At 30.2% G+C, this 12,828-nt stretch overlaps 1 protein-coding gene across 4 annotated transcripts in view; it reads right to left on the bottom strand.

The window, feature by feature from the left end:
- Positions 1-12,828, bottom strand: part of LOC121119320 (CAP-Gly domain-containing linker protein 3) — a 77,072-nt gene that overhangs the window by 11,730 nt on the left and 52,514 nt on the right. For 2 of the 4 annotated variants that reach the window (XM_071889674.1, XM_040713955.2), the window contains 7 exons: positions 9,870-10,108; positions 9,494-9,789; positions 9,269-9,418; positions 9,074-9,205; positions 8,659-9,003; positions 7,869-8,075; positions 6,685-6,968 (listed from right to left, as the gene is read on the bottom strand). In XM_071889674.1, the coding sequence (XP_071745775.1) occupies positions 6,685-6,968; positions 7,869-8,075; positions 8,659-9,003; positions 9,074-9,205; positions 9,269-9,418; positions 9,494-9,778 (1,403 nt within the window). In that variant the 5' untranslated portion in view covers positions 9,779-9,789; positions 9,870-10,108. Of the gene's footprint in view, positions 1-6,684; positions 6,969-7,868; positions 8,076-8,658; positions 9,004-9,073; positions 9,206-9,268; positions 9,419-9,493; positions 9,790-9,869; positions 10,109-10,985; positions 11,044-12,828 lie in introns of those variants that run through there. The other 2 variants (XM_071889676.1, XM_071889675.1) reach the window with 2 other exon arrangements.

Here is a 12,828-nt window from a genome sequence, read left to right on the forward strand (position 1 = left end):
TTGCTATAAATATACTTAAAAACTTTTATAAAACTAAATTTATATATTTTTATTAATAAATTAATTATTGCGTTAATAATTAGGTTTGAAACTTTTGAACAGTCCTGCATATGCATTTAAAAAGATTTCGATACTTTGTACATCTCTAGCATTATCCAGCACTAGCTTTTTTCAAATAAAAAAAGATAATTTTCAAAAGTTTCCTCTTATATGGTTTAAAGCACGTATATATTTATGAACTCAAAAAAGCTATAGCATAGAATTTGAATTTTTATGATAACACTGTCCAACAGCAAAAATGGTACAAAAACAGTATATGCTCTATTTAATAGAGTTTAATCCTTTGATTCCAAATATGGTCTTATTTTTTCTCTCATAGCCTTATGGCCCGCAGAAAATAGCCAAACGTTTTTTGTTATTTTCGGCTATTTTTCAGATTCAAAGCTGTTTTAATGCCACGGCATTGAAGATAGCGATAAATTATGTTAATATATTTTAAAGCTGAATGTTAAAAAATTCTAAAACCTGTTTTAAAATGTCTGCATTATACTTTTAACTCGAGTTATCTTTGTTTACAGTGGAAAATAGGTTCTTTTTGTTCAGAGGCAGAAACTGACTTCCCTTCTATGTGAAATGAAATTTATAATTTATGTTTTCCCACAAGCAACACTATGTAGAAACTTGTTGAATTTTGTGTAATGTGATTCCAATTCGTTTTAAAAGTAATCTTTGTTTGATTTTTTTAGACAAGCGTGAGTGCACACACTCAAAAGTCCCCTCTGACCCAAGGTTATAGAAATACAAAGTTATAGCATAACACATTTACAACTAGTGTTTGATTTCCACCAAGCTTTTAATATTGACGGGATAATGGATGATGGTTGCGTGTTTTGTCAAAATCTGTTTTTCTTGCCCAGCAGTCGGTACTATAGATCAAATGAAAATTCTAAAAATAGTGACGTCATAGACTATGAGTGGTTGCGTGTTTTGTAAAAATATGTATACATCAGATTGAAAATTCTAGAAAGCCCGATTACATGATTGTCTAACCTTGTATTTCTATTAACCTTGACAATGCCCAAGAAAAACAACATATGTCTTCAAAATTTTGCCAAATGTATAATTTGGACTTATATTAATATGATAAGTAAAATAGTAATATATATCTAGAGAAGGTGAACATCTTGAGATTCTAATCATGCATCACGAAGTAAAAATAATAGAAAGATAAAAAAATCAAAATGAGGTTCAAAGTTCAAAGCATACGTACTTTGATCCAGGACAGATATTTTGTTTAAATCCGTATTCCCCCCCCATAATAAAGAGCCTAAAATCATGTATATAAATACATATTTTCTTATCCAAAGAATAGAAAAATCTACAAAGATATCCTAATTATATACATATTATGATATCTGGATTCAAAAATTGATGATCTAAGTCATTATTACTCAAAAGGTTGAGACTAGGCACTCTCTCTCTCTCTCGTTTCTTTGCGAGTGGGAAGAAGAAGTGTAATTAGTTTCATTATTAATTAAGGCATAGATAATTACTTATATTAAAGATAAAACAAAATATAAGATATCCACAAGAAAATTTAAGTGTTAAATTTCCAAACAGGAGGAATCGAATTCCCCTTTTACAATAAATACAAAGGTCCCAATCATGGAAGTGGGCGGTCCCCAATAATTTTTTCAGTAGTAATATTTATTGGCCCAATTAATTGTCAGTCATCCAGAGCGAATCAGGCTCCAATAACAAAATCCTGATTACGGCACTGTCCTTTTAGTAATTTGAAATGCTATCTCAGGGCCAAATTAAGCCATATAAATTAAATAAAGATTCTAGACTATAGTAAACATTCGTGGGTATCTCAAATTATTCCAAAAATTTGAATACAAACCCAAAATTGACTGAAATAGGTTCATGAAATATTGGGTTGTACATGATATAAAAATAAATTGGACATTTTCTCCCTTTCTTGATTATAATATTTTGTTTTATATATATTAATATAAGTACATAGATTATACATCTTTAATACGAAAATTACTGTAGAATATCATGGAATATAATCATATTTTATGTGAATGTAGATAAATAAACTATCATTAGTGTCGGTTTATGGAAAGGGGATGGGGGATACAAGTCCTAGCCTTCACAGTGGTTGTTGTCAAACTTTTCATTCATTGGTCAAAAAATTGTCAAAGTTCTAAATGTTAAAAAAGCAAAGCCCCTCAAAAAATAATAATTTCAAGATTGGAAATACATGTCGCGGTTAGCTCTACCAGCTAAGCTGTTCAGGGTTCGTCTCTCCCTTGTAATTAAAACTGGAGTCCAGTAACTCTTAAAGTTACTAATGAAGATGGTATAATAAATCCGTGTGATGTATATGAATTAATAATCACCTATGTTTTATAAGGAAATATTAAATACATTTACAAAATAAACGTCAAAAAGTCACCCCTCTAAAAGGGCCCCGCTGTTTGTCTTTGCGTCAAGTCCCACTCACAGTAAAACTGGCTGTGACTATCACTGATATACTTATTCAAGTACATATTACATATGTATAATGTATATATTTGAAAATAATACGTTCTATATAATTATACATATGTACGTGAAAATCACTGTAATAAGTTATATAATAATTTGAATGTTCTCTACGTGATATTAAAGTTTTAATTTTTCAAATATCAATTAGAAATTTTAAATATAGAAAAGAAGCCAAATTTCTATTTAGAGAATATATATATTATATATACATAGATAAATTAAAATTCCTTCTGTTCGACGTATTTTGTATATCGTTTTCCAGCCATTTGCAAATATATAAAATCCCTTAGACTAAAAACCAGCTGAAATTGACGATGTTTACCCATATTCTATTTTCCTAAACAATAAAATCCAATGTTTTTCTAAACAAAAACAAGATCAACATTTTTTAACTTAAGCAGCTCTATAAACTTGTGAAGGTGTAGTCATTTTTCAAATTTATTTCGCTTTTAGTTAATCTTTGGGAATGGTGACAATACTCCAGTTATTTTAAGATAAGTGAAGTCATAATAAACTGTCAAATTTTTAATGATGTTTTTGAAAATTGAATGATCACTTGTCGTCCAAAAACTAAAACCTGACATAAAATTTTATATAAGCCACACAAGGCCGATTATTATGGAGACGGGCACTTTGAGGGCATACCCTACTTTCCGAAAGACGGTGCTTGTACCTCTTCCCCTCATACTCTAATAACTATAACAACATCCTAGATTCCTAATTTATGTAATATTTTAATTTTTAAATTGTACTTCCTCAATAATTTGAACCTGCCCTTATTCAGAGGGACGTCCTGGATACTCCAGCCGAAAAATATTGGATGACAGTTGTATAATTTGATTTTTGAAATATTTTGTTATCCCAAAATATGAGTGTTTTTTTTTAAGGTCTCAATAACATTTTCAACCTAAATTTTAGAATTTTTTAACCCCTCTCTCCCCCAAAGAAAATTTTAGCGACGGCATAGACTACTTGCATTTCGATACAGGACTGGAGCCACATTGGTCATTAATAATACAAACAAGCAAGATCTACAAGCTCATATTTAAAAAAAAGTATGTAACATCTAAAATCTTGGCAAGGAATTATCTACTTTGCTATGGTGATGAGATTAAAATTACCGTTGCCCAAATGACCATGCTTAAAATTTTGTTCAATTTATTAATTATTTTTACTATGATCTTAATTTGAAGAAATTATATCGGCCAATCAGTTATTGGGTTTCAAGCCCCGAATAAATGCTAAAGATCTCAAACATCATTCAGGCCTGCTTAAGATGTTTAATCATGGTTGGAAAACTATGATTGTCAGACGGAAGGAATATCAAGCTATTTCTAAACAGATTTTTCAATAAGTTTAACAACGGGATATTCACGAGAAATAATATATAATTTACTCTTAATGACGTCCCTGTGCCAAGTGATCATAGTAAATGGAGAAAAGACTCCCAACAATGAATATTAAGTTTCATTACTTTGCTGACTAAACAGGCCGGATACGCCTGATTAATTATGATGAAAGTATGGAGCCCTGTTACTTACAAAGGAAATAAATGCTGTATGTATGCAATACAGACTTATTTTTTGAAAATTATTATGTTTTAAATATCTACATGATGTACAGTTATTTAAAAAAAAAAATTTTTTGACAGGAAGGATATAAATAAGAGAAAAAATCATGAAATATAATTTGTAGAAAACGTTTCCAAACTCATAAGAAAAATATTTGAATAATCTCTGAATCTTTATTAATTACAAAAATATGACGAAAAATGAACCTTATCATTTGAATTCTATTAAATTCGTGATTTTTGAAACACTGATACAAATCATATTTTTTTGTTAAGTTTTAAGTTTTTTTTTATTAGAAGCACCTTCAAGTATTAATGTTTTAAATTTTATTTATATTTTTTTACTCAAAAATAAGTATAAGTGTTTTTATTGGCGAGCGCTCTAAATACTAAAGTACTCATCAGTCATTCCAGTATATTAAGTTTTTTCTCCAAAACTCTTATTTTTCTTCTTTCGTTCTTGAGGACAAAAGACAAATGAATTGATATAAGTAATGAGTAGTTAGGTGTGAGTGTGCTCATAAAAAACGGAGAGTAATATTCATGATTTCTTTGAAAGTTATCTTGTATATTATTATATCAAAACTTGTGTTTTAGCCGATGCTTAATTACTCCAAATAATGCCGGGTACTATCGCTAGTAGATTATAAAGATGATCAAAATTTCATTATTCGATGCATTTATCAGCTGTCACTTCTGCTTGTACTCAAATTTTTTGTTTATAAAGAAAATTTTTATGTTTTTCGAGGTAAAATCAATGAAGGATACATCAAATCAATCCAAGAACAAAGCCAAGTTGACCACAAATAAATGTTGCTAAATAAGAATAATTGCAATTATTTTAGAGCCGAAAATATCTTTAAAAGATGTAAATTCGTAAAAATATTGATGGAGTATCAATTTTCTTTTAATAATAAATAAAGTGATGTACGAAACATTTTTTTCTATTTTAAATGAAAGACATTTTATGTAAATGATTAACTTTCATGTATGTAGACCCAAATAATTTAATGAAAAATATAAACTCATAGAATGCAAACAATACAAGTCATGAATCGAGTGTAACGACTCTTGTGTAGGTGTGAAAATACATCTATTGATAATTACGAGGGTTTTGGAAAAGAGAAAAACAAATGCAATTGCATCAAATCTAATGTCTCATGTCTGACTCATTTTATAAAACCAAAAAATTATATATGCCAGGTTCATTTAGATGTATACTAGAGTTGAGACTCGGTCCTATATCGATTTTTTTTTTTTCCGGTTTTGTCTAAAATGATTTTTTCTAGACCGATTTGGAGTGACATTTTGGTCGAGACCGCAGTCTCGGACCGTGGACCGAAATTTATTTGTACTTAAATCGTGAACCAACTTTTTTGGTCTCAACATTTGGACCACCTTTTTTAACATACTCACGATTTTTTCTCATACCCCTTTTCACTTCATAATTTTTATTGTATCTCACAACCTATCTCCTCTATTGGTTAGATTAGGTTGCATTGATTAGGTGTAAGTAGACATTTTAGATCTACAATAACTCCATTTGACATAGGGAATTGAAGTAAATATACATATTATATGTACATTTCCTTCTCTAGGAGCAAACGGTTATGACAATCACTCACATTGATTTCAGATGAATAATTTCTCTAAAGCGAGTTGTTCACTAAGCTACTCCACTCAATTCTCACAATCTTTCTTTAGAAAAGAGAAATAAGAAATTACACATCATCAGTTGATAGTTAGCAAATTCTTCCTATCTATACAAAAATTATTCAATAATTGTTGAGAATTGCTCACAGTTTAATAAAGGCTAATATTAAATGAAACCGATTAAGACCACATTTTTCTATGTGACTGATTCAGACCAAACTTCTTTAAAAAGAACCAAAATAGTTAAGCCCCCCTCCCACAAAAAATCAGTCTCGGGCCGAGCTAGGGTTTCCAGACCGAGTCCCAACACTAGTGTATATACAATTTGTGTATAAATGTAAATTTAATAGGTATGCCCATCTTATACTTATTAAATAGTTAAATATAGAAGAGAAAAATATGTATTTTTTTATTTATAATTATTTAATTCAATTATGATTCTAAAAAGGAGTGTCACAAATAGACAAATGAAGTTCTTTTAAAGTAAGTGAAAGTCATAATAAATTTTATATACCTAGAGTTTATTTATTAAAATAAAAATTTTCATATTTTAATAATTTTGGTTATATGTTTCTACTTTTCATTATTATTTTAAGTACTACACTTCCTGATGATATCAATCTTGGATAAGTAGTATATATGTATCACAGCATACTATTTATAAATACATAGTTATCATCGTAACTTGTATTATATATGACAGCCGCTCCTCCAAAAATCAATAGAAAAAAGGCCCAAAATCAATAAGTAATTAAGTCACTCCTCCCAACCATTGAACAAGAGGTCATGCAAATTAAAATAATCAATGTTTAGAACACTGCTAAGGGAAAAGAATATAAAAAAATCGACAGCTAACAACAAAATACATGTTTTATTTTGGCTGAATAAATAGTAAAAAGTCTTACCGATTGTTATCATCCACAAAATCAACAGTTCCAACAAAACGAACTACTCCAGGATGCTTAATTCCCTTTCGTGCTCCATCAATACAGCTCACTCGAACACGATCCCCTTCCTTAATTTCCTTACGTTCAGCTATCTCTTCTATTGCATTAGTGAGCTTTGAACTCACTTTTGAAACATCCACTCTTCCTCGGTTAACGACTTTGGTTTTATTTATTGGACTATTGGAGATTTGAGATGTAATCGAAGGATCTTTTATTCCCTTGGACACATACGTTCGTCCCATCTATGATAGTATTATATAAAATATTAGATGTTAGATGTTAAATATAAAAAATCATTAAGTGTTATATATTCTAAATATATGTTTTTCAAAAGCAGTTGGGATAAATTAAATCAAGTGGTACAAAAAAAAAATAAGATGATAATATCAATTAAGAAATATTTAGTTGAGGATAAATAAATAATAATAGAATATTCCAAGGAAATTTGATATATTAATTTTTCACTTTTTCATTCTAAAACAAAAACAAAAAGTATACTGTGGTACAATTTAAATCCCCACAGTTGTATTACTCGTAAATACAAAATGAAAGATAAATTTTTTATAGATCAAAATGAAATGATGGCATCAATTAATAGTAGGTAATTAAAATAACAAATGATGTAATTAAATAAAGTGTAAAATAACGTAGAAATGGCAACTCGTACACAACTTATATGTACATAATGTATTTAAAACGTGAACATACTAAAATTATATTAGAACTGATACTTGTGGCTCCACTATTTCAAAAAAAAAAAAAAAAAAAAAAAAAAAAAAATCACATCCGATGACACAACCTCACAAAAACCTTTTGTTCTATGGTTAAATTATCGGAAAGCATCGATACTTATATTGGTATGAGAACCGCATGTGACAATGTTAGTAGATCATATTATAAATACAGCAACGTTGTTAAATATCACTTGAAAAAAATAAAGGATATAATGATCAAATTAAAACTTCATTACAATTACCAAGATGACTAATATAATAAGATCAAATATAACCGAAGCCCATATTATTATTATTAATGTACAAATCTAAACTACTACAGAATGATGATACTTGAAAACCAAAAAGTAACTTATTTAAGTTCTCTTGATTCTAGAATATTACTGAATAAATATTATAACCGCTTACTTTCGATATTTTACCGGGTGGAACAAATAAACCATGATTTTTTTGACATTTAAAATAAACCACTCCTTGAACAGAACCATCATTTTTTCCATGAGGTTCATCGAGTTTGACTCCAACCCAAACACCAGGAGCAAAGGAAGTTAACCCACAGTATTCAAGAGATCCAAATTTTTCATCTTCGCCTCTTAAAACAACTCTATCTCCAACCTAGTGAGGAAATTGGAAGGATATCAAATTATTGAAGTGTTTAAGTAATTAATGAAAGAAGGTATTATTATTATAAAAATTTAAATGCTTAAGAAACCATTTTGCTTCATGAATAACCGGCAACTTTTTAAAATTCTTATATAAAAAACTGTATAAATAAGCATATATTTAAAAATGCAGTCTTCAACGATTTTCAAATCAATGCAATCTCTTAATGTACATCAAAATATGTATCCATTTATAAATCTTTAAGGATGGCCTACAGCCATTTTCTTTGGAAATCATTGCATTGCATGAGGAATAAATAAAAACCATATTTGAATGCATCGATGAAATGTCATAAATAACTATAGATGCAAAGGAGACATTGACCAAAAATCATAAAATAAAAAAAACACATTAATTTATCTGATAAGAGCACAAAGTGAAACGATTCCATCACTTGAAGAAAGTTCTATATTTTTTTTAAATTTAAGAAAATGACCAACCATCATATCTTTTTTCTTTCACTAAACCTCCAATATTCCAATGATGAGACTGTACCATTAAATAAGCACAAATATTCTTAGAAATTAATATGTACCTTCAGCCCCAAAGCTTGTAGAGCAATCTTTCCAGATATACTAATAGAAGCAGAGTATGTAGCAGGACCAGAATATCCATTTAATGTACCTCCAGCTAAACTACCTGACCGTGACGTTAAAATGTCCGTCAATTCTCTTATCAATTCTCCAGATTCCGGAATTTCTTGATATGCATCGGGGTCAGGTATACACTCAACAGGTTTTCGAGCTAAATCATCACACACATCTAGGTCAGCGCCAAATTTAAGTAGATTCTTAGCTGCAGATAGACTTAAATTTGCTGCAGCAATATGCAGAGCAGTACCGTTATCAAATTCATGACATCTTGAATCTGCGTCTTGACCCTGAACTCAGAGAATAAAAAAATAATTTAAATAAGTTGTATGATCTTGAAATATGAGAGATAAACAATACCTTACTTGTCGATAAAAGAACTTGTAAAACTTTGGCTGAGTCAAAATAAGTAGCATAATGAATAGCAGTCATGTCTGTCCAACGACAACGAAGGTCCAACTGAGCACCTCGCGTTACAAGATCTTGAGCTACCTAAAGTATAAATAAATAATTCAATATATTAAGAGGATATAAAATCATTAGTTTATATTTCACTTTTGCCGCTACTTGTTCATCTCCAACTCCAGTGGCTCCAGCCTTGCAAACGTACATGAGCAACGTCATGTCAGTCAAGTGATCCCTGTCATCAGGATGTGCACCCATTCTAAAGGCCTCTGATACCAAAAAGTCAATATTTTGCTGAACCTACATACACATGATTAATAATTATAATTTCATCTTGTGTACAACTGTACAAGTCATTGAGGATAATAGACTCACTTGAGGGACCCATTGACGTAGAACAGCAAAGACATCGGATATATGAGTACTAGGCTGCCGTAACTCCATACGACACTCCTCACAATTGGGGTTATAAAAGGAAAGCTCAAGTGCAGTGCACTCTTGACAGAGCGGGGCACTTGTTGCCGGATGAGAAACAGCCTCCTTTCGTTTCGGAATTATGACATAACTCTTCTCTCTTTCTTCTTTTGTGATTTGACTTATCTTCTCACGTTCTCGATACTCTTCTGGAAGAGGATCATTGTTCCAAGGAGCTGGGCACATGATCACTTAACCTATAGAGAATAGATATTTCTTCATGTTTCTCACCACTATTTATCATCGAGCCTATGTCAAGAATATAGTTCTTACTTACCCGCCGATTTCCTTCCTTCCTCCCTCCTATAATATAACATACGTCAGGTATACACACATATGTACTTTTGTCTGTACTGTACATCCATTCTTACAGTAAACACAATGATGGGAAGAGGAAAGATACGCCGGTGTGTGTATTGTACTACAATCACATACTACAGTAAGTAGTTAGTAGTTACGCACACCTGAGCATGCAAAAGTCATGATGTGATGTGTTATACAAAGAGCTATCATGATCTGTCAGCAACATACCCCAGAAGAAGAATAATTAGTGCCCTGTCAGAGAAATTTCCTTTTCTCATTTTTCATGAGTATTATAAGTAAGTAGATAAAACATATCTACTTAAACATTAAAATAAGCTTTGTAAATACTTAAATGTCTAAAATGATGTGAAAAGGTTTGTTAAATGAAGGTAATATGTTGCGCGTCAATTATAATTTATTCATTCTTTGCAAGTATATAGTGAGTAACTTTAAATCAAAATTAAGGAAATTCAATCAAAATTGACTAAGAAACTTTTTTAAACTGTAATTAGAAAAATTTGATTGATCTAATTACAGTTTAATATTTTTTATGGGATTTTCTATTTTCTTTCCTCTTCTTAGCTATTGAATGCCCTAGACCATGATAATAAAAATTCATTTTGTCCCTACTCTATTTTTAACTCTCGTATAAATATATTACAAGATTATGGATGGGCAACCACTCAACCATTACATAACCAATATCATATGCATAAATAATCCTCAAACAATATACCAAAGGCATGAAACGCTATCTGTAGTTAAATAAAGTTGAGTAAAATATAGGACTGTGGAGTCAGTAGATAAAATATCCGACACCGACTCCAGTATTTTGAATGCCACCGACTCCAACACTCATTCTTATTATTTAATAATATGTTTTATAGCCAATATAAGTACTATTGAGGCATTTGAGTCTATATACTTTAAATATAGATTTAATTTATAGCTATTAGTTATATGTATTAAATAATTGTGCTATGTATAAAGAAAATATTTGGAATATAATATATTTAACTAGATGAACAAGAACTAAAATGGATCTATCTATTACTAATATATTCATAAGTTTGGAAAATAATTTACTTACTCGTAACCGAGGAACAACAATACAAACAACATCTCACTGCAATGTTACACTTTTCTCTGATGACATTGACTATTCACAAGTCTAATTAATGAATTAACACGGCTAGTGGCTATGCTCTATGCAACATAATAATTCAGACTATAGATGTGTTTGGGAATTGTGATTGTATTAACTATAAAGCACGTTGTAAGTTTGTGAAGTAAATTTATAAATTAGTTAACTTAATAAGTTTCATAAATCAATATAAGCCTTAGATTATGAATAAGTTTTGTTTACATAAATTATAATAATTTTTGTAGCCGGAGTCGGAGCCGGTACAAACTTCCCAACTCCTGACTCCGACTCCACCAAAAATGGCACCGACTCAGACTCCGCAGCCATGGTAAAAAACATTCATACTTTTAAAATGTGAACATAGGTAAGTCATACGTAATATTAATTTAATCCCGTGAAGTCGATGTTCGTTATTCGAGTATAACTTGAATATCTATAATGAGTGTCCCATTAATCATCATTCCATAAAGAAGGAACATATTATAAAAATACATAATAGCAAACGTTATGTCTCGAGCCAAAAGAAATAATTAAAATAATTTTTATTCCAAAATTGAACGTTTCTTGACATCATACACCGTAGCAAATTTTGATTTATAATGAGTACGAATACTTACAAACCTAGAAGTATATTGTTACATAGCCAACAATTGTAAAATAAAATTAAGAATATGCTTCTAGAAATTTTTGCTTTGTTTTTCTAAAAAGAAAAAAGATCAAGTTGGATTGTAATTCAAATATTCCCATTAATGGAGAAATTTATTTCCTAAGATATAGATGTGTGAGATATTGGACTATATGCCAAGTACTGACCAAATAACGAAACACAGACCACGTGATAAATGTTTCTCAAAGTACAGTTGGCTACGCAAAAACGTTTTTATTCGCTAGGAGTGTTGCCATGAATATTACTAACGCAAACATCGTTACTGTTATTGTTATCTTTCAACCTTTCTTCTAAAACGAAACCGAAAATCATTACAAAATCTGCTGTTTGTTAGCCATTTTTTCCCAACCATAGATAAATAAATATATAAAGATGACAATTGAGTTTTATTTGCAGTTCGGCATATTAGGCTTTAGTAGATCGAAGATTAATATACAAGCCGGTTGAGTGTTCGCAATGGAAAACGAGAGCCAATTCCATTTAAATTTTTTAGTTATTTTTTGGTGGATAAATTGGTGGACTAACGAACTCCGGTCAAGGAAAGAATAAAACACGTACGTCAACGTATGACTTTATATTATTTTATCTCTGGGTATAAAACTATTATCATTTCAACAACAGCTTAAGAAAAGAAGTTGATTAGTTAAATTTTTATTACACCATCGGAGTCAATCAGATTTGAAATTAGTTTGAATTGCAGCATGTAAGAAAAAAAACCCAGTTGTGACGTCATATTATGCCCTTTTTGTCTGCCGATATATTTACTAACAACTATTCAAGCATCTTGTCACCTCTATGTATTTCATTATCTATAATCCCAACTTTGGAATGATTATTTATTAATATATGAAAGTTGTTCACAGCTTAGAAAGAGTTCATTCGAATTCCATAGAATAAGAAAAAGAAAAATCGACAATGGACAACAAAATACGATGTAAATTTTTATCTTAGTGACATAAATTCACCCTTATTAACAATTAACTAGGTGACTTCTACGAAGGGAATACAAAGTTTATACGTCATGAAGGAAAATGATAAATTAACGTCATTTGTGATATCTCAAAATCGACATCTTGTGTGTGTGTGGGAGGGGGGAGGGGAGAAGGGTATATACCCAAATAT

Source organism: Lepeophtheirus salmonis, chromosome 6 (genome assembly GCF_016086655.4).
Source record: "Lepeophtheirus salmonis chromosome 6, UVic_Lsal_1.4, whole genome shotgun sequence".
NCBI classification, from domain to species: domain Eukaryota; kingdom Metazoa; phylum Arthropoda; class Copepoda; order Siphonostomatoida; family Caligidae; genus Lepeophtheirus; species Lepeophtheirus salmonis.